Genomic DNA, 19,950 nt, shown 5'->3' with positions numbered 1-19,950 from the left:
CGCGCGGAGTTTCGCACGCGGGCAGGGCGGGTGCGCGCCGCGGGCATGCGCCATCCAGGGCGAGACGGCGGCTCGGCGGGGTCATCCGGGCGCAGGCGCAGTGCGGTGTTTGTCTGCCGGACTGACGGGCGGCCCGGCAGTGCGCGGCGGCGGCGGCGGCGGCGGGGAAGATGGCGGCGTCCTCCCTGGAGCAAAAGCTGTCCCGCCTGGAAGCAAAGCTGAAGCAGGAGAACCGCGAGGCCCGGAGGAGGATCGACCTCAACCTGGACATCAGCCCCCAGCGGCCCAGGCCCAGTAAGCACGGAGGCGTGGGGGAGGGGCAGGTGGGGCGGGGCGCGCACCGCGGGAGGCCCCGCCCCCGGGACCAGGCCCCGCCCCCGCTTCCGGGGCGCTTGCTGTGCTCCTCCCCGCCCCCGCTGTCAGCCTGCAGGGAGAGGGTCACGGTGACCCGGGGGGCTTGGGGCCGGCGGGTTCCCAAGTGGCCGTTCCCAGGGCCTGGGGGTTTCTTCTTTGGGGGTCTGGGAGCTAGTTACCAGGCCGCAGGCCGGGCCTCCGTACCCATTGACCCGCCCCCATCGCCGCGGTCACTGGACCATCTGTCACCTGCACCGAACTACACCCGTTCCCACGCGACTGTTATCCCATCCCGGCCCCCGGCAAACGTGGTCATGTCCCAAAAGGATTCCCGTCAGTCCCTCTGTAGCAGTAACTGTCAAGAGTTCCACTGTCCAGCCTTGGGTTTAGCTGACAATCCTTTCACACTCATAGTCACACAGCTGGCCTGGGAACACCCGAGGTCACCCCCCCCACACACACATATAATCCTTCTAACTCCATTCTCCCATTCGACACCATGACTATATCAGGTGGTCCTTTTTTCCCAGCCTGGGGTGACCTTGTCATTGGGCTCAGTGACCCCCTCCCACATAAAACAGGCCTCCCCATGCCCCTGTGACTAACTTCAGTGCCACTCTCTTGGTGAGATGTCTATCCCTCTGGAAATACACACCATCTCCTAGGGGGGTGACTGTCTTCTGGATTCAAATGACTGTTTCCCTCAACACACACACACACACACACACACACACACCCCAGGCCTGGACAACTGGGTAGGTCTAGCTCCCCAGTACACAAATGCCTCCTTTCTGATCTATGCCTTCCTCCCTGGCATCTTGTTGTCCTGGATCAACAGCTGTCTTCCCAACCCTTCACACACACCTGGCCTGGGATAGTATAGCCTTCTCATTGTGTTTCACAGATACCTATCTCCCAAGTCTTTTCAGCTGGAAGGAATTGGATTTTTCTCCCTCCCCATGGACCCTGTGACTGGCCCCCTCCTCATGATGACCCTTTCTGTCTCTCTTTTGACCTAGCAAAAAAAAAAAAAAAAGTTGTCATATCTTCTTTGGTATGACCCTGGAAGTTATATAATTCCTTGTCAGGTTGACAGGAGGAGGAAGGCACCCCCTGATATCTCAGAATTCTGTCTACTCCCTGGTCACTGTCGCTTGACCTTCAAGTCTTACCCTCCCTCAGTCCCTATTTAGAGTCCATCCATCCTTCTTTAGACATGGGTTGGTTCGGTTTCCTCCCTGGGGAATCTCTTGGGGGCCCAGAGAAATCCCAGAGATGAACATACTGTCTTTGGATGTTATTGGGGGCTGGAAGCCTGGCCAAGACCAGTAAGGTCCCTGCTGGGTCCTGCAGGACTGTTGTATCCAGCCCCAGCATGAATGAGACAGGATTGGGTATGGGTTCCAGGGTACCTTAAGAGTGGCTGTTCCCAGTGCAGAGCAAGGCCCAGTGAGGCCCATGACGGGCAGGTCCCAAGGAGTCCCCCCCAGGTGTCTGTGTCTGTCAGCTCCATCCCATCCTCCCCACCTTCCCATCTCTGTCAGTTTCTACCCATCTCTGCAGTTTGGTGCCTCGCGTCTCCCCCTCCTCCTCATTATGATTTGATTTCTTTTCTTTTGGACAAATCAGCCATTTCTGTTGTGATTTATCGTGGTGTTGTTTTTTTTCTTCCTTTCCCATCCAGTTATTGTGATCACTCTAAGCCCTGCTCCTGCCCCGTCCCAGCGAGCAGGTACCAGCCTTTTTATCATCGCCGCTTGGACATCTGCACCATTGACCTAACCGCTGCCCTGGCCGCAGAATGCCATCCCCCTAGCCCCATGCTTCATGTGTATGTTCTGTCTCCTCTTCCTACTCTTACTTTCTCTGAGTCCACCAGAGCAGTGTGGGCCCAGCCCCATCTTCCTCTGTCCTCTCATCCCTCCCTCCTTCCTCTTGAGCTCAGGTTTGGACTCCCTAGAGGAGGAAATGGGCTCCCCTAATGAGTGGAAGTCTGTTGCCCACTAAGGGGGTGAGTGAGTGTGTGTGTGCTCGTGCGCGTGTGCGTATAATGGAGAATGTGGGACCAGGTGAGTGCTTAATGCCTATTTGGTCCATCTCAGTAATTGGATGAATGAGTATTGCCCCTGTGTGCTGTGCCTGCTCTCAGTACCAGGGATACAACAGTGAACAGAACAGACACAGTCCCTGTCCTGTGGAACTGAGGATGCAGTGGAGAGCCATTAGTGGACAGTGAACACATTCCTGGTTAGGGAGAACATTCTAGCTGGGAGACAGGCTCTGCATGGGCTGGCTCAGGAAAAGCTGCTGGAGAAGATAGGATTTAAGCAAGGTGTCAGGGAAAGAGGCAGAAGGGGACAGCCCTGCAGATGTCCCTGCTCTGGTGCCAGCATGTTTGGGAATAGACATAATGGGCAGTTGGGCTGTGCTGGTCCCTGGGTATGGTGTGGCCCTGTGTGTAGGAGAGAGCACCTGTGTTGGCAGAGGTGGGGTCTGCTTTGTAGGTGGTTGTGTGCGTGTGGCTGGTGGGACTGTTGTATGTTCTCAATGTTGTGTGTGTGTGCAGATGTGTCAGAGGAAAGGGGGTGCTGGCTCTGCTCGTCTGCATGTGGTGGGGAGGTCATGCCATGCTGTGGTGTGTGTGTTCGTGTGCACGTGTGTGCACTTGCATGTGAGTGTGCGTGCATATTGTGCTGATGGCTTGCACATCTAAGGCTCCTCTTGGTTTTCTGTCACTCGTTCTCACCGTCCCTCTCCCTCTCACCCTCTTGCATTTACTCTGTCCACATTACCACGTGGCACCCCCTCTGTGATCTCTATTCTCGGGCCTTCATGTGTCTTCCTTCCCCACTCCAGCCCACCTCAGATTCCTACCATGCTGCATTTTCTGGGGCGGGCAGCCCTGGAGGGCTGGTGGACTGTTCAGGGAAGGGGACTGCTTAGGGCACCTGGAGGCGTGGTCCTCACCCCAGAGAGCTGATGATACTGGACAAAGGAGGCCCAGATAGCTCTAGGGGCAAGACCTGTGTGGTTCCTAGAGTGACAGCAAGGAATCAGGACTGTGACAGGACAGAGCAGAGGCACAGGGACATCAGAGTCTGTGCAGTCATGAGCAACGGGAGGTGAGGATAGTGAGTGTTGCCCCAGCAATGCCCCCACGGCCCTTTCTTGACTCCAGCCCAGCTCTGGCAGGACCTGCATCCTTTGTTGGACTTTGAGTCAGGGTCCTCTTCATGCCCTCTCTCACTGGCTAAGGTCAAGGTCCCGGGCCAGCAGGGTCAGGAAAGGGCCTGGTTGACAACTGGAGCATATGTGTCTTTCTCTGCCCATTGGTCACTGGGCCCAAATGGCAAGGCAGGGGATGTGAAGAGGGGAGGGGACATCTGTGGCAGGTTTTGGGAGAGTGGCAGGCTCTGGGATTTCCTGGGAAGGTGACCCTTGGAGGGTTCTTATAGCCAGTTGCCAGAGGTAAGCAAGCTTGTTTCCCTTCGGGGCACCAGGTCCTCTGGAGTGTGGAGGGTCCAGGAGCCACACTGGCCTCCCAACCTCTGCTTCCCACCCCTTGACAGACCAGGCAGGGAGACCCTTATCCTCAGGGAACCTGCTCTGCTGTCCTGGGCCCCTCTCTGGCCTGTCTCTGCAGTGCCTCCTCTATACAGCTGGGCCCTAAGTCTTGGCTCCTGTCTATCTGTCTGTCTCCTGCCCTCCCACCTCGTAATGCCGCCTGCCCGTCCTGGGTGCCTGCTGCCTACCTGCCTGCCTGCCCGCCTGCCTGTAGCATGCCCCAGCTGTCCGCATGCAGGCCACTGGACAGCACCAAATCCCCTCCCTGGCCCTGTCCCCAACCCTGCCCAGCCTTACCAGCCTCTGGAGGAGCTGTGCCACCCAGATCTCCTTACCCTGAGGGTACAGGCCTACAGGCCCAGCTTGGAGTTCTGCCCCTGGCCCCTTGGCCCCAGCTCTGTAGGCTTGACTGGGAGGCACCTACTGGCCAGAGGGTGGCTCTCCCTAACCCTGGAGCAGAACATGGGGCAAGGTAGCAAGAAGCCAGAGGCCTTTGCCCACTGTCTCACCAGGGTGGTCTACCTCATTCTTGTTTGGCTGCCTAATGCAGTGCTGGTGGCAGGGCCAGGGCCCAGGCTGGTCCTGGGGAGTAGTCCATCCTCGCATGAGCCACTGTGGGCACTGTGACTTTGGGCCCGTTTCCTGGCAGAGGAGGGGAGAAAGGGATGTGTCAGGGAGGTTGCCTGGCCACAGGTCCCTACCAGGTCTCCACCTCACTTCTTCGTTATCATAGACTTTGGAAAAAAACCCAGCCTCTGGGGACCACCCTCTCCCACCAGCCTACCCCATCCTTCTAGGACAGGGGGCAGGAGAAGGCACCCTAAGGATGGCCCCAGCCAGCAGGGCAGGTGGCTGTGTCAGCTTGGCTGAAGGGTACGAGGGAGGGGAAGATGAGGGTCCCTACCCATCCCCAGAATGTCAGGCCTGGAGCTGAGACCAGCTGGGTGCTGACCCCTTCCCTGCTTCTGGTTCTCAACCCCCCAGCCCTGCAGCTCCCGCTGGCCAACGATGGGGGCAGCCGCTCACCGTCCTCAGAGAGCTCCCCGCAGCACCCCACGCCCCCTGCCCGACCCCGCCACATGCTGGGGCTCCCGTCAACCTTGTTCACACCACGCAGCATGGAGAGGTGAGCTGTCAGAGCAGGCTGGCAGGGGGTCAGGGCCCATTCAGCAGGGCAGCATGGGGAGTGTTGCTGTGCCAGCCCCGGTGAGAGGGTGGTGAAGTCTGGGGAACACTGGTGTGCGGGCTTGGGTTGCTTCGGGTTGGTTAGGAACCCCTTCACCAACTCCTGCTCCCTGTCCCCAGCATCGAGATTGACCAGAAGCTGCAGGAGATCATGAAGCAGACGGGCTACCTGACCATTGGGGGCCAGGTACCTCCCTTGCTCAGCATCTGGGAGGAGGAGGGCAGGATACGGCTGGGCCAGGGGGTGGGGGTGGGAGGACAAGCCCTGGGGAACCCTCCAGCCTTGTTCCCTCTCCCACTTGCCAGCGCTATCAGGCAGAGATCAACGACCTAGAGAACCTGGGCGAGATGGGCAGTGGCACCTGCGGCCAGGTGTGGAAGATGCGTTTCCGGAAGACAGGCCACGTTATTGCTGTCAAGGTGAGTGCAGTCCTTGCCTTTTGGACCTCTGTCTCATTCTCTGTGTCCCTGGTGCTAAGGTTCCCTCCTGGCCATCCCTTCTTGCAGCAAATGCGACGATCGGGAAACAAGGAAGAGAACAAGCGCATCCTTATGGACCTGGATGTGGTGCTCAAGAGCCACGACTGTCCCTACATTGTGCAGTGCTTTGGCACCTTCATCACCAATGTGAGCAGGTTCTTGACTGGCCCGGCCCATGGGGAAGCCTCAGGGTGCCCTTTGCCCCCACAGGGTCCTCTTCCCTGGGGATCAGAGCATGGCTCGGGTGGACAGGAAGGCACAGTCACCCCAAGCCACATGTGCCACCCCTCCCTCTGCAGACAGATGTCTTCATCGCCATGGAGCTTATGGGCACATGTGCCGAGAAGCTTAAGAAGCGGATGCAGGGCCCCATCCCTGAGCGGATCCTGGGCAAGATGACAGTGGCGGTGAGCTGTAGGCCAGGGCTCATGTGACTGGGTTGACGGCCCCAGGCCATGTCCGCCCTTCACAGGAGTCTTCTGCTGTCCATGCTGCAGATCGTAAAGGCACTGTTCTACCTGAAGGAGAAGCATGGCGTGATCCACCGTGATGTCAAGCCTTCAAACATCCTGCTGGATGAGCGGGGCCAGATTAAGCTCTGTGACTTCGGCATCAGCGGCCGCCTGGTGGACTCCAAGGCCAAAACACGGAGTGCCGGCTGTGCTGCCTACATGGCGGTGAGTTGGGAGCCTGTGGAGCTGGGAAGGTGGAATGGGGTCTAACACACTGGCCCCTATCCTGAAGGTGCATCCTTTTCTCCCTCCTGGTAGCCTGAGCGCATTGACCCCCCAGACCCCACCAAGCCTGACTATGACATCCGAGCAGATGTGTGGAGCCTGGGCATCTCATTGGTGAGCTGGGACCCTGCCCCCACCCTCAGGCTGGGAGTAAGGAAGCAAAGGAGGGCAGGATCTCCTTCCCCGCCAGTCCAGCCCTGCCTGTCTCCCTGTCAGGTGGAGCTGGCAACTGGACAGTTCCCCTACAAGAATTGCAAGACGGACTTTGAGGTCCTCACCAAAGTCCTACAGGAAGAGCCCCCACTCCTGCCGGGTCACATGGGCTTCTCGGGGGACTTTCAGTCCTTCGTCAAAGACTGGTGAGCATCCCTACTTGCCCTGCCCTTCTGCTCTGGGAGGCCTCAGGAAGCCAGGTGTGGCCCATTGCTCAGGGCTGCTAGAGAAGGCTGGTGTAGGAAGAGGAGGGAGAGGCCACCCAGGGATGGTACTTTGGCAGCTTCAGGCCGGCTACTACCAGGGGCTGTGCCAGGAGTTGAAGCTGGTACAGAACCATGAGCTGGGTTTGGACCTGTTGATACCTGGCCCAATGGGTATTTGGTGGTCAGTGGGCTTTGCCACTGGATATTGTGAATGAATGGTGCTGCTTTGGGGCCAGCAGCCCTAAGCACTCTACCTTAGCAAGGAGAGTAAAGTCTTCAGGAAATCATGCACCAGTCTCCTGGGAGCCCACCCAACTCTCTAGTAGGAACCTCCCATTCTAATTCTAGGTCCCAGGCCAGGCCTTACAATATGCCCTGGCTGGGAGACTTCAGGGATACACAGCTTGGCAGGTCCCAGCCATGAACAGATCTGGAAGACCCCTGGCTCACCAGAGAGGGCTTACACGGGGAGGCAGCCCAGCCTGCCCCACCAGACTCTCACCTCCCTCCCCTTCCTCCTCTTCCTCCAGCCTTACTAAAGATCACAGGAAGAGACCAAAGTATAATAAGCTACTTGTAAGTATGGGGGCCCTGCCCTGCCCTGCCCTGCCATTTGGGAACCCAACCCCCCCCTCCAAGCGGAAGCCTGGAGGAAAGACCCCTCATCCTAAGCCCCGCCCCTCGGGTCCACAGGAACACAACTTCATCAAGCGCTATGAGACGCTCGAGGTAGATGTGGCATCCTGGTTCAAGGATGTCATGGCGAAGACAGAGTCACCGCGGACTAGTGGAGTCCTGAGCCAACACCACCTGCCCTTCTTCAGGTAGCCACACGGTGGCTGCCAGCCCCACAGGGGCCAGGGGCATGGCTATAGGCCCCCTTCCCCACCTGGCCACCCAGCTGCCCGCCAGGGGAAACCTGGGTTCTGGACGGCCACTGAGGGCTGAGGACAGAAAGTAGGGGACACCCATCACCCCTGACTCCCTGCCCACCAGCCGTGGACAGATGGGCCTACTGGTCCCCAGCCCTCCTGACCCCAGGGTCAGCCGGCTATGTGCGTCCGGTGACAGACACTGTGAATGGAAGACAGCAGGCCGCCAGCAGACTCGCTATTTATTCAGTCGAAACCTCTGGGCTGGGCAGTCCCCAGGGGCCAGGAGAGAGCTCCCACATCTGCACCCCACACTTCCAGCACCTGCCCTCTCTCTCCCTGACATGTGCTTGCTCTCCATGTCCCTCTGCCCTGTTCCTCTCTACCCCTCTGTCCCTGTCTGGCTTTCCCCAGTTCCTTCTATTCCCCTGCTTCTCTCCTGGCTCAAGCCTGGGCTCGGGCACCCCACCCCTCTGTGGGAGCTCTGGGTCTACCTAGGCCTCCTTGAGTCCTCACCCCAGGATGGCGGAGTGGTCATTGTGACTGCAGCCGGACCAGGACTGGTTTCTCTTTCTCTTTTTCTCTCTCTCTCTTTGATCTCAGGGGGTCCTTTTTGGAGTTTATTGTATTTTATTGTACTTGGTGGGGTGTTGGGGGGAGGGGGATGAGGAGAGTGTGTCCTCATGGGGTGTGTCGGTACCTTCAGAAACTTTTACCAAAGTCATGTTTAGCTGCTTGTGCTGGGGCCTCCAACTGCTCTCTGGCACTGAGGGGGCTGGGACTGGGGGCTGAGCCAAAGGGGCCTGGGCTACTGCTCCTCGTGGGTCCCAGGCCCAAAGAGGCCAAATACGGGCTCTGGGGGTTCCTCCACCCTTGAGGCTGGAGGCTGGCCGCAACTTGGGGGTAACTTGAGAGCTTAGGCAGTGGAGGGAGCCCAAGGGGCCTCGGCCATGCAGGATGGCCTTCAGGGAAGGTGGTGAAGGGTGTACTAGGGAGCAGCAGGCATCAGGGAGGTGGCTGGAAGGCAGGAGTGGGGCCAGGGAGCTGGGGGAGGGCAGGAGGAAGTCAGGATTGAGGGCAGAGGGAGCGGATGTGGAGGTTTGAGGACGTGACAGGGATAGGCTTGGCTGGAGTGTCGGGGGAGAGCAGGCCAGGGTGTGGGAGTGTTGAGCCCCTGAGCAACCCTCAGCTTGCCTGATGGAGCTGGCCAGCCCCCAGGCCACCTTAAGGCCTGGGATGGGGAAGGACTGGGCCAGCGTGCCCTGCCCCCAGCCCACCGCAGCAGCCAGAGCAGGATGGGTGTGTTTCCTTTTTGTTGGTGATGCATGCAAATCAAGTGGACAAGAAAACAAACAAAAAAGAAAAAAAAATTAAATCACAAACATAAACCAACCAACACCAAAGGTGAGGAACCTGGCTGTGTGCAGCTGAAGCAGCATAGGCCTAGACAGCCGGGCCTCTGACCTGTCTGTTGACTCATTACACTATTATATTCACACATGCCGCATGTTTAAAATGAAATAGAAGTCACCTTCTCTCTGCCCCCCAGGGAAGGCACCTTCGTCTCCTTTGTGAGGGGATGGGGGCGCGGGTCAACAGGCCTGGCCCCTGCCTTTTTGGGCAGCTGGGCAGCTGGAAGGGCCCTTGGCTGGTCCCACAGCCAGCACAGGCCTGAGGCTGGGCTGCCTGGGTTTGTTTTTATTTAACTTTATTTTCTGTTTTGTGTGTGTCCACCCATGCCCTCCCTTCAGTGTTGAGTGGGAGCTCCGGGGAGTCGCTCCTGCCTCCCTGCCTCCCAAGACTTCCCCTCTGTCACCAGCCATCCCTCTGGACCAGAGGACAGTCGGGTGGGCAGGGTCCTGGGGTGGCCTGGCCCAGCCCACCGGCCCAAGAACCCCTTCTCAGGCCACCAGTATTGCCCTGTTCCTTTTTAAAATAAAATGCCCTCGTTTGTAAATCCTTAGACGCTTGAGAATAAAACCCTTCCCTTTTCTTGTGAGTCTGTCGTGTCATGGGGCTGGTAAGACCTGGCAAGGAGAGGTGGGAAGGGGCCAGAGGAGGGGCGCCATTCAGGTGGATGAGACCCCTGCATTGAGGGGAAACTGAGGCAAGCTTGGGAGGGGGTATTTGAAGTGACTCACTGAGTATCAAGTGGCCTTTGTGAGGTACAGGTACCCCTTCTCCCCAGTGATCTGGAGCCAAGCAAGAGAGAAGCCCCTAATCCCTGCAGGCCTTGGACACCAGCTCTGGTATCAACCCTCAGTCCTCCACCCCCGCTCCCTGCTTTCCAGGGTGGCAGCCCATCCAAGGCCACGGTTGCCTGCCCACCTGCTGACCTGAGAACAGCCCAAGTAGGTGCCACTGCTGCTGGCCCTGCAGTGCGCCAACCTCAACCAGTGCAGCATGCTGGGCCCCAGACTCCTGCTGCTGGCTCTGCTACCAGGGACCGCTCCCTTGCCTAGTGGGCCGATTGGTATGTAGAGGCTCTGGGCATCCTGGGTGGGTCACGCTCTCATTCCCCTGTTGTTACTTTTCAAGACCTCTGCTTCTGGCGGTGTGGGGGTCTGGCTCTGTCCAGGCTGGCCATCTTCACAAGCCCCAGTAGCCACTATGAGGATCAGGGCTGGGGGAGTGGAACCTTCTTTACAAATGCTTTTTGGAAGTGGGTGTGCAGATTGTATTTGACAGGGCCCCCACAGAACGTAGTGAAGGTACTATGTGTGTTGTGCAAAGTCACAGGATAGGAGATCCCTTTCTGCTGTCCTGTGCTGCTGCTGCCCTCAGCCTGGGAGCAAAGAGCCAGAAGCAACAAACAAAACCCCAGACTCTGGCCGCCTGGCTGGACTGTGTGCCCTGAAAAGCCTCGGGGAAGGGCACCCCTGTCACCACTTTCCCGATGGCGATTGCACCGACCTTTTGGGAAACAATACGACCGACATCTCTAAAGAGCTGCCTGGGTGAAGGGAGAGACCTCTGACTTCACCCAGTTGACCCTCCGCCACCAGGCGCTCCTGTCCCTCCTCCGCCCCGCTCTGCAGAGGGAGAGAAAGAGGCCTCCCCAGGGGCGCGCAGCACTGCGCCCTGCCTGGACGCTGGCTGTTAAGCTCCGGGGCTCACGGGGGCTATCAGAGAACTTAGGGAAATCCGGAACCAGAGCCGCGCAGGTCCCTTTTCGGAAGAAGGCAGTGGGTGGGGGGCAGGAGGTCGGGACACTTTCCTGGAGGGTTTAAGGGAATGCGTCTTCCTCCTCTGTGCTGCCCTTTTCCCGCTCCCGCCAGCGCCCCCGTTCCCCGGGGGACCTGGCCCCTGGCTGCGCAGGCCCCTTTTCAGTCTGGAGCTGTCTGACGCAGAGGACGCCTTCCCGCGCCGCGCGGGGCCGCTCGAGGTCCCGGCAGATAGCCGCGTGTTCGTGCAGGTGCGGACCTTGGTAGCACCCAGGGCAGGTGGGTACAGGCGGGAACCGGGAGACCCTGATGGCACCTCTGTCCCTCAGGCGGCCCTGGCCCGACCCTCCCCGCGCTGGGGCCTGTCCCTGCACCGCTGCTCAGTAACGCCGTCCTCACGCTCGGCCTCCGGGCCTGCTCTGGTGCTGCTAAGCGGGGGCTGCCCTGCTGACGCCTCGGTAGCCTTCCCGCCACCGTCGCACCCCGATGCGACCCGCCCCGCACGCTTCAGCTTCCGGCTGCGCCCAGTGTTCAACGCCTCGGTGCAGTTCTTGCATTGCCAGCTGAGCCGCTGCCGCCGCCTCCAGGGAGTCCGCCGGACGCGGGAGGCTCTGACCTCGCCGCCGAAGAAACTGCGGGTGCGGAGAGTAAAGCCGGAAATTTGGGCGCTGGGGACCCTCTGGGAGCACAAGCGTCTCAGGCAGCCAGAGAGAAGCACTTCGGGGTTTGGGCATCTGGGTGTTAGGGTCTCTTGGGATCTGGGGCAAGAATCCCTTGAGGGCAGGGGTTGGCAACTGGGGTCTCTCTGGCTGGGTGCGCTAGATGCGGAGACCCTCCCAGGGACCCGAAGCATTCCTCGTGGGGGAAATGGAATGGACACCGAATCCCCCCGGATTCAGGCTGGATGCAGAAGCCTGCAAAGGGACCCAACCTGTGGGCCCTTGAGGTCGGGCTCCACAGATTAGGTGCTGAGAGCCGCATCTTCAGACTAGAGCGCCTGACACTTGACTCCTTCTCCGGTGGGGCCGGAACCCTAAGGCTGGGTTTCTAGAGGATCTAAAGGTGGCCTCCTGGCTGCGGTGGGGAACTGGATGCTTAGGGGCTACGCCCCCCCCCCCAGGGGCGGTTACTGGGGATTGAATCCAAGGGTGCCTTACAACTGAGCGACACCCCCCCCCCCTAAAATCTTGAGATAAGGTCTCCTCGCGGAGTTGCTGAGGTTGGCCTCAAACTTGCAGTCCTCCCCGCTGAGTCTCCGTAGTCGCTGGGATCATTCCGTACCGGGCGCTGAGGCGTCTTCAGAGAGACTTGAGGACCAGACCGGGATGGCCGACCTGACGTCCCTGTTTCTCTCCCTCCCGCCAGTGTCTGCCCCAGGATGAGGCATGCGCGGGCGTTGGCAGCGGCAGCCGCAGCGGCGAGAGCCTGGGCGCCGACAGCCCCCACCTGCACACGCTGACGCAGCCTATCGTGGTCACAGTGCCGCGGCCGCCCCCCAGTAAGCACGCAGGGTGCCCTGGGGCCGGGGAGGGCAGCACAGCTGCGTCCTGGGCCCCGGCTTAGCGTGGCACTCTCCCACAGGGCCGCACAAGAGCCTCCCGGGCAGGGCCGTGCTCCCCCAGCCGCCCGCGCCGGCCCCGGGGGCCCTGGAGCCCGCGCCCGTGGTGGCGCTGGTGTTGGCGGCCTTCGTGCTGGGCGCCGCCCTGGCCGCCGGGCTGGGCCTCGTCTGCGCACACTCAGGTACTCTCAGCCTCCTCCCAACGTCCAGACCTGGGATCGTACGGATCCCAGCCTGCGAGGCCTCAGGCTTCCTAGATCTGCCTCCGCTATGCCCCAAGCACCCCCAGGGGGCGCTCTTACCCTGGCTCAGGAGCCTCTTCCTTCCAGCGCCTCCACTCCCAAGCCCGCCAACTAGAGCTTCGCCCAGTGGCCCTCAGCCCCGGAGGCCCCAGTGAGGCCGGTAAGTGTGTGGGGGGAGATCTGGAGGAAGAGCTGGAGAAGGAAGGTGATAATGACCTTTCATAGCGCTACCTCTAGTGGCAGGCATGGCTCTGAATGTTTTACACACATTAATCTTTCAAATAACCTTCAGGTGGCTATTATAATCCCACTAGAGAGGAGGAAAATGAGGCCCTGGGGTCTAGTAACTTGCCAAAGGTCATAATGTTTGGTGGAGCCGGGGACTGGAATTCATGGACTGGGGTCACTGAGGTGGACTGTGGGGTCTGGATGGAAAGGTCCTCAAGCCTTGGACAGGTACTAGGCAAGGAGAATTTGGGATTCAGACCCAGTTTCCACTCTCCCCGCCATACAAACTGATATAAGGCCAACGCCTACTAGGAAGTGGGTGCGTAGTTTCCCCACCTTCACTCAGCCTGCTCCACTCCTCCCCAGCGACGGAGCCTTGCCTGCAAGGGGCACCCAACCATGGGTTCAGGAGTAGGCTCTCCAGGACCTGATCCGCAGTTCTGGACACAACACTTTGGGGCCTCGATCCCTGTGCTCCTCTCCTCCCTTCCTCCCACCCCCGCTCCCATCTAAGCTCAAAATAAACTTCTGGACTGATCCGGAGTTCTGGTGGGGTCAGTGTGTGCGTACGGCGCGGGGGACAGGCTTGGGCTTGTACCTGAGACTAGAATTTGCAGAGGAGGGGATTAGGCGGAATCCTATGCCCATACACACGTGTGCTGGGGAGTCCAGGGCGATTCCTTCCAAACAGAAAGTAACACTCAACACTGCCATCTTAAGCATACACTCCGCCTTCTCCCACCCCCACTCTGCAATCCTTCGCTCTCCCCCCAACCCGACCGTCTCTGCTGTCCACTTGCACCGCCCGAATCTTGCCTTAGCTCCATCCTCGACCTTCTGCCGCTGCTCGGATCTTCTGGCTGAGCTAGACTCCACCCTCCTCCGAGGTTCCATCAAGTCTAGAATTCCTTAAATTCCTTCTCTGAGTTCCTCCCTCCCCTGCGCATAAACAAAAGTAGGAATATTAGGCCCGGCTTAGAGAGGAGAAAACTGAGGCTCGGCAGCCTAAGCCACTCGCTCAAGGTTCCCAGGGCTACCCAACTCCACAGTGCAGGCTTTTGACCACGACCAGACAACTGCCTACCCATCTTCGGGAAGCAAAGCACACAAAGTAGGAGTTTTATAAGTTAGTTCAGGAATGTAGAGAGGACACGCGATCCAAAGCGTAGGCTCCAGTTCATGAATGAGATAAAACCCGGAATGTGGGTCTCAGTCGCCCCCGCCTCAATTCTGGTGCCAGTCTCATCATTCCCAAAGGAGATTCCCTTTGGCTCGCCAAGGTGAAGCCACGCCCCCATTTGCGCCCTTCCCGACGCGGGGCTTTCTGGTCTCAGCGGCTTCCGTAGCCCCGCCCTCCGGGCAAGCGGTCCTAGAGCGCCGGCGCCTCTCAGTAGCATGAAGCCACCGCAGCGGCGGCGAGCGGTCCCGGCACGCTATCTGGGAGAGGTGACCGGCCCCGCGGCCTGGAGCCCCCGCGAGAAGCGGAAGCTCCTACGACTACTGCAGGCGCGGCGGGGCCAACCAGAGCCAGACTCGGCCGAGCTGGCCCAGGAGCTGCGGGGCCGGAGCGAGGCTGAAGTGAGTCCAGTGCGGGTATGGGCGTGGAAGCTAGATCATGGGCGGGGCCAGGGAGTGGGCGGGGCCGCGGTAGGTTGCCGCGATCTGCCGCGATCAATGACGCGTCAACCACTGCTGCAAGTGTGAGCGTGGAGGCGTGAGGCTGAGGGGTGGGGCTGGAAACTGAGTGGGCGGGGCGTGAAGCTGAGGGGAGGAGCCGTGCCTGGGTCGGGGGAATGGGCGAGCTTGTCCCTAAGGCTGAGACCTGGCGTGAGACTGAGAGGCGGGGCGAGGAGAGATGGAAATGGGGACGAACTCCGAGTGAGAAGCGGTGGAGACCGGGGACCTGGCAAAAGTCGCAGTTAGACGGAGTGGGAATGAGGATGAAGCAACAGTCAGGAAATGGGGTGGAGTGGACACGAAGAGGTCAGTTTCAGCGTCCGGGCAGCTCTGGGCTGCAGGAGTAACCAGAACAAGCCTGGCCCTTACATCTTTTTTGCCTCGCTGTTCCCACTCTGGGGCCGCCTTCTGGAGCCCCGCAGAGCCTCGCGGATCCGAGGCCGGGCCACTCGCAGGCTAGGGAGCTGTGGCTGCGTGTGAAGTAGGCAAGGCTGTGGACTTTGGTGTCTCCTCTGTATCCCTGAACTCATAACAGGCCCGTTTGGCTTGCTCTTTTCCCTTCAGATCCGGGCCTTCCTCCAGCAGCTGAAAGACCGAGTGGTCCGAGAGGCCATTCAGAGGGTGCATCCAGGTGGCCGAAAACGCAGAGAAGCGGAGCCCCCAGCCCCCATAGAGGTGAGGCAGGTGGGCAGGGCAAGGCTTCTCAGGGCTGGCCTCTGTGGGATCGGGGACCCCCAAGAGGGTCAGGTCTTGGGAGACCCTTGCTGACCATGTGCCTTCGGACTTCACCCAGGTATGGATGGATTTAGTTGAGAAGATAACAGGCCCACTGGAGGAAGCCCTGACAGCAGCTTTCTCCCAGGTACAGCTGGACCCCCAGGCCATCAGGGTTGTCCCAGGAGACAGGTTGTATATATAGGCCCAAGTAAGGTGGGACTGGGGATGTGATTTCAGTGGCAGAGCACTTGTCTAGCATGCAAGAGGACCTGGGTTTTGTGCCCCTGACCAGGCACTAGACACTTGATCCTTCGTGGTGGTCCTGTCTTGGAGGCCATCTTCTATCCGTTGCATTCCTCAGAGTTGTGGGGAGGATTTGGGAAGCTGGGGAGGTGGAGTGCTCAGCCCAGGCCCCAAAGGGCAGAGGGAAATGGGGGACTTTCCTGTTTCCTCCCTGCTGGCTCCACCTGCCAGGTGCTCACCATCGCAGCCACAGAACCTGTCAGTCTCCTGCATTCCAAGCCCCCCAAGCCCACACAAGCCCGTGGAAAGTCACTGATCCTGAACATCACTGGAGGGCAGGGGGACACCACCCCAGAGGCCCCTGGTCCTGCCTCTGAGACGCCTGCCAAATCCCCAAATGGCCCTGCTGTTGAGGGAGACATCACCATGGACTTTGAGAAGATTTACAAGTACCTGTCCTGCTGCTCCCGGAGTGGTCATGTCCCAGAGCTCTCAGCAGCTGGTGAGAGGAGTTGGGGAAGGCAGGGGGTATGGGACAGGGGTCCTAGGTGGCAGGTCTTCACTTCCCTTACTCCTTCCCTTTCCATCTATCACCAGAGTCAGCTGTGGTCCTTGACCTGCTCTTGTCGCTTCCTGAGGAGCTGCCCCGCCTGCCCTGCACAGCTTTGATTGAGCATATGACTAAAACATATGCTCACCTGATGGCCCCACAGCTCAGTCCCTCTGGTAGAAGCCCTGGACCTGGGGCTGAGGATGGAAGTGCTTGCTCCCAGGGGCCAGAGGAGCCCAGCCAGACCAGCCCCCATGCCCCTGAGCAAGCCACGCCAGGGGAACCAAGATCAGCCTGGCAAGCAGCTGGGATCTGCCCCTTGAACCCATTCCTGGTGCCCCTGGAGCTCCTAGGCCAGGCAGCCACCCCTACAAGGTGAGGGGCACAGCAGGTGGTAGAAACATCTGAACTAATCTGGCCCTTAGTGTTTTGTAGCCATCACTGGGTTGTCATGAGGATTATTTTAGAAGGTCCCTGATATGGTGCTCAATGTGGTCTAGTCTTTAGATGCTTTACATGTCAGGGATCTCAGAAACAGAACTAGAGTTGTGCAGGGGTCCCCTGGGGATGGCCAGGCAACCGGGTTAATGAAGAATAGGGATGCAGGACTCTACAGACAAGCATCCTGAACCCCTGACAGACAGATGGAACTGACCTGCCAAGCCCAGCTTCCTTGTTCTCAGATAGCAGAGCCATGGCTGGTCCCCCATACTGTGACCTCCTCACATGCCCTCTTTTGCCCAGGTTTTCATTATTTTCATCCCTGAGCCCTCTTCACTCCCCTCTATTCAGTGCCCACCACTGCTGGCACCTCATTTCTTCCTGGGGTGTCCTATGGCTTCTAATAAAGTTCTCATCTACCTGTCCTGCTCTTTTCCCCATGACTAAACAATGGGATTGGGGCTCTGAGCCTGGGGTCCTGTGTACTTTGGGGGCCACACCAGGGAGGAGGGTGCAGTCACCAGCACCAGTTGCTGCCTGGCGTGACCTTAGTTTGGCCATGAGGATCCCCTTGGCAACCAGGTGGAGGTGGGTCTTGGACAGGTGTGGTTGGGTAGGGCTTATGGGGAGACGGGTGTCAGGTTTTCAGAGCAGGGCAATGTCACATCATACACGCGGAAGGTAGAAGGCAGCAGAGAATACGACGCCAACCTGGAGGCACAAGGCCATGTGCTGTGGGAGGCTTAAGTTGGGGGTGAGGTGCCCCAAGCAGCAGGAGGCTAGAGGAAGGGGAGTGAGTCCCCAGAAGTGGCCTTACAGCTTCAGGAAACCCTAGGAGGGGAGGAGAAAAGCAGAGCTGGAGGGGCCTTAGGAGGAGAGTGAGGAGCAAAGCTGAGTGGAGGAGTGGGATCAAGTCCTGGTCAATCCCCAAGATCCCACTTTCCTGAGGGTGTTGCTGGGCTTCCATGCACCAACTACATCTGCCCTGCAGGCATGGAGTAGGGCCGGTCTGGGGTAGCCAGGTGTCCTCCCACAGCACTCCCTCTCCCACGCCTGACTAGCTGCCGGGGAGGGGGCAGGTTGTCTGCTGGCAAGCCTGTGCCTGCACACAGCTTTCCTTTTATAGAAACGCTCATTTCTCCCCACACACTGCACACAGCTCCCCTGGGGCACACAACACATCTCCCGGGCCAGCAGTGGAGCGCAGCCAGCCTACTCAGTGGGCATAGCCTACAGTGCCAGGCCCACTGGTTCCAAGGCACACTTGATGGGGGAAGGAAGGACAAGGTCCAGAAAGTTTGGGGCTGCAGGTGTGGTTCCTGGGGATAATCCCCAAGGTTGGCTGAGGGTACCCCATCCCAGTATCTCCCCAGATCGAGGGAAAGAGGTGTGTATTTATCTTAGCTATGCCTGGCGCTGGGGGACAAGACAGTAAATGTCTCCCCCTGAAGCTAGAGAATTGGGTTAAGATTATGCAAAAGCCAGACCTGGGTTCCACTTCCAGCCCAGCTGAACATGAGGCAAGAAGCTAACGGCAAGTCCTTCTTAAGTGCCTGGACTTCAGTCCCCTGACCTGTAGAATGGGGATGCTAACAAAGCCCAGCTGATTCTCACCATACCGAAGAGCAAATAGGCTAGGAAAAGGAGGCCCTGAATAAACAGCTGCTTACCACACAATCAGCGCTCCATAGTATTTATTATCATCATCCTCGCTCTGGCAGGGAGAAGTGAAAAGGCATGAGAGGTGGGGTAGGGTGGCAGCGGGAGGAAGCAGGGGGGCCGATGGGGACGGAGGGTGGCATGAGGAAGGGCGCGCTGACCTGTACTGGGGCCCAGGCTTGGGGCGGGGATGAGCCTGCCCTGCACTCCTCTTCCACCGAAGGCTCCACACATCCTGGACGCAACAGCCGCAATGGGTCGTCAAGGATCCCTCTCCGGGGCAGGCCGCGCAGGATATTATTAGAAGCAACCATCCAACCCGTGGGCCCGAGAGAGCGCCATTAGGGCCGGAGCTCAAGGAGGGGCTCAGCACGCAATCACGGTGAAATTGAGGATGGTCAGAAGACAGAGGTGTGGAGGACAAGGAGTGTCCCCACTTTCAGGAAAGGACACGACACTCATGCCCACAGGCAGGACAATAGCAGAGCCACTTACACGCTGGGAAAGACGGGGATCGGTGCGGGAATCCTTTTCCCACCTGGGATTCAGAGTGCAGCGGAGAAGGGGCAGGGCAAATAAAGGCACGAGGCGGGACTCCGGCCAGGCCAAGGGGGAAAGGTGGGCGGGGTTAAGGGAGGGCGGGGCTTCTCTTAACGCCCGGGCCCCGGGCTGGGGATTCCGGGCCAGGATCCTCAGTGCAGTCCTGGCCAGGAGGTGCCCCTGCCCGGGTGACCCTCGGAGGCACAGTTAAGGGCCGGCCCGGGACGCCGAGCCCCTCACACCAACGCGTAGTCAAACTGCCCACGCTCGAGCGCCTCCTTGTGGTCGGTCCAGGACGAGGCGGGCATGCGGCTGTAGGGGTCGAGCAAGATGCGCACGCAGCGCACCATCAGCAGCACCAGCACCACGAGCAGGCAGAGCACGAAGGCGAACACCGTGCGCTGCTCTGCGTCCAGGCCCGCACCCACTGGGGGTCCTGTCGATGGCGGCAGCGGCTCCGGTGACAAAGTCCACGTCGCGCTCATGGCTCACATAGCCGCACGCCCTGCGGAGGAGGGGGCCCGCCCAGGGCTCACGGATGAGGCTACGCCCTCCCGCGCCTCCGCGTTGCCCTCTCCCGCCGCCGCCGCCGCCGCCGCCCCCAGGTCGTGCCTCGCAAATCCCCCGCCCGCGTCGCCGTCCCCGGGCTACGCCCATGGCCGGACCGCGGCTTACCACCACCACCACGCGGGGACCCAACTCCGGCAGTGCGCGCAGGCGGGGGCGCTGAGAGCCGGGCCAGGAAGCCCCGACCGGCCCAGCCCGCGCACAACAGGTGCGAACGCGCGGCCAGTGGCCCGAGCTACACCGCGGAGGCGAGTCCCCGCTTCCCCAGCCTCACTCCCTTTGTTCTCTGAGGCCGGGGACCCCTTCCCCCACCCACGCCGCCCTCTCCCCGCGCGCCCCTCACCCTGGCTTCAACCTGGACCCGGACGGGCCACCCGGCGGCCTCGCTCTCTCCAGGGACCTATACCAGCTCCGCTCTCGGTCTTTCCCCGGCGGCGGCAGCAGCAGCGACGGCGGCCCCGGCTCAGCCCACCCCACCCGCCCCTGGAGCGGCGGAGACCGAGGCAGGCGAGCCGCGCGCCAGCCGGGCCGCCGCGGCTGTTCCTATGGAGACGGGGGCGGGGCCGCCGCGGGGGGCGGGGCTGCGCCGCCAGCGGCGCGCGGGCTGGCTACTCCGTAGTGGCCTGCGCCGGGACGACGCCCCCACCCCAGGCCTGGGCAGACACCCAGCTCCAGGACTCCGCGAGCACTTGGAACCTCACCCGGGAGTGAACAGCAGCCACTCCTCTCCCACCAACACCTCGGACCTCGGCG

General features: G+C 60.2%; 4 protein-coding genes across 6 annotated transcripts; 3 read left to right on the top strand and 1 right to left on the bottom strand.

Annotated features, from left to right (window-relative positions):
* The first annotated feature begins 106 nt into the window (after positions 1-106).
* On the top strand, positions 107-9,593 carry Map2k7 (mitogen-activated protein kinase kinase 7). 2 transcript variants are annotated; one of them, XM_076850158.2, is made up of 12 exons: positions 107-294; positions 2,039-2,086; positions 4,903-5,044; positions 5,224-5,290; positions 5,410-5,523; positions 5,611-5,730; positions 5,883-5,990; positions 6,081-6,260; positions 6,354-6,434; positions 6,537-6,679; positions 7,270-7,315; positions 7,433-9,593. In XM_076850158.2, the coding sequence occupies exons 1-12, from the start codon at positions 171-173 to the stop codon at positions 7,565-7,567; spliced, it is 1,308 nt and encodes a 435-aa protein (XP_076706273.2). In that variant the 5' UTR covers positions 107-170; the 3' UTR covers positions 7,568-9,593. The 2 variants fall into 2 exon arrangements, with proteins under 2 accessions (XP_076706273.2, XP_076706283.2); XM_076850168.2 differs by lacking the exon at positions 2,039-2,086.
* Positions 9,594-10,014: 421 nt separating this feature from the next.
* Positions 10,015-13,311, top strand: Tgfbr3l (transforming growth factor beta receptor 3 like). The gene is made up of 8 exons (XM_077109565.1): positions 10,015-10,084; positions 10,890-11,026; positions 11,105-11,399; positions 11,881-11,900; positions 12,141-12,273; positions 12,357-12,515; positions 12,663-12,735; positions 13,170-13,311. The coding sequence occupies exons 1-7, from the start codon at positions 10,015-10,017 to the stop codon at positions 12,728-12,730; spliced, it is 882 nt and encodes a 293-aa protein (XP_076965680.1). The 3' UTR covers positions 12,731-12,735; positions 13,170-13,311.
* An 846-nt stretch (positions 13,312-14,157) lies between these two features.
* Snapc2 (small nuclear RNA activating complex polypeptide 2) lies at positions 14,158-16,856 on the top strand. 2 transcript variants are annotated; one of them, XM_076850231.1, is made up of 5 exons: positions 14,158-14,381; positions 15,045-15,155; positions 15,274-15,342; positions 15,672-15,942; positions 16,038-16,856. In XM_076850231.1, the coding sequence occupies exons 1-5, from the start codon at positions 14,199-14,201 to the stop codon at positions 16,367-16,369; spliced, it is 966 nt and encodes a 321-aa protein (XP_076706346.1). In that variant the 5' UTR covers positions 14,158-14,198; the 3' UTR covers positions 16,370-16,856. The 2 variants fall into 2 exon arrangements, with proteins under 2 accessions (XP_076706346.1, XP_076965677.1); XM_077109562.1 differs by lacking the exon at positions 14,158-14,381 and adding an exon at positions 14,697-14,786.
* Positions 16,857-18,866: 2,010 nt separating this feature from the next.
* Positions 18,867-19,617, bottom strand: Ctxn1 (cortexin 1). Its single transcript, XM_076850550.1, has 2 exons — positions 19,541-19,617; positions 18,867-19,135 (listed from the first exon to the last, which is right to left on the bottom strand). The coding sequence occupies exon 2, from the start codon at positions 19,113-19,115 to the stop codon at positions 18,867-18,869; it is 249 nt and encodes an 82-aa protein (XP_076706665.1). The 5' UTR covers positions 19,116-19,135; positions 19,541-19,617.
* Between the last annotated feature and the right edge of the window lie 333 nt (positions 19,618-19,950).

Source organism: Callospermophilus lateralis, chromosome 1 (genome assembly GCF_048772815.1).
Source record: "Callospermophilus lateralis isolate mCalLat2 chromosome 1, mCalLat2.hap1, whole genome shotgun sequence".
NCBI classification, from domain to species: Eukaryota; Metazoa; Chordata; class Mammalia; order Rodentia; family Sciuridae; genus Callospermophilus; species Callospermophilus lateralis.
This window is presented reverse-complemented; position numbering and strand designations above follow the sequence as displayed.

Excerpts from the sequence above, each read along its gene's own strand:
- Ctxn1 (XM_076850550.1), bottom strand. The coding sequence starts at position 19,115 with ATGAGCGCGACGTGGACTTTGTCACCGGAGCCGCTGCCGCCATCGACA.
- Snapc2 (XM_076850231.1), top strand. The coding sequence starts at position 14,199 with ATGAAGCCACCGCAGCGGCGGCGAGCGGTCCCGGCACGCTATCTGGGA. Across the intron at positions 15,156-15,273 it reads AGCCCCCAGCCCCCATAGAG|GTATGGATGGATTTAGTTGA; the intron begins GTGAGGCAGGTG and ends GACTTCACCCAG. Across the intron at positions 15,343-15,671 it reads TGACAGCAGCTTTCTCCCAG|GTGCTCACCATCGCAGCCAC; the intron begins GTACAGCTGGAC and ends TCCACCTGCCAG.
- Map2k7 (XM_076850158.2), top strand. The coding sequence starts at position 171 with ATGGCGGCGTCCTCCCTGGAGCAAAAGCTGTCCCGCCTGGAAGCAAAG. Across the intron at positions 5,991-6,080 it reads TGGGCAAGATGACAGTGGCG|ATCGTAAAGGCACTGTTCTA; the intron begins GTGAGCTGTAGG and ends TCCATGCTGCAG. Across the intron at positions 6,680-7,269 it reads CAGTCCTTCGTCAAAGACTG|CCTTACTAAAGATCACAGGA; the intron begins GTGAGCATCCCT and ends CTCTTCCTCCAG.
- Tgfbr3l (XM_077109565.1), top strand. The coding sequence starts at position 10,015 with ATGCTGGGCCCCAGACTCCTGCTGCTGGCTCTGCTACCAGGGACCGCT. Across the intron at positions 10,085-10,889 it reads CTTGCCTAGTGGGCCGATTG|CGCCCCCGTTCCCCGGGGGA; the intron begins GTATGTAGAGGC and ends CGCTCCCGCCAG. Across the intron at positions 12,274-12,356 it reads AGTGCCGCGGCCGCCCCCCA|GGCCGCACAAGAGCCTCCCG; the intron begins GTAAGCACGCAG and ends ACTCTCCCACAG.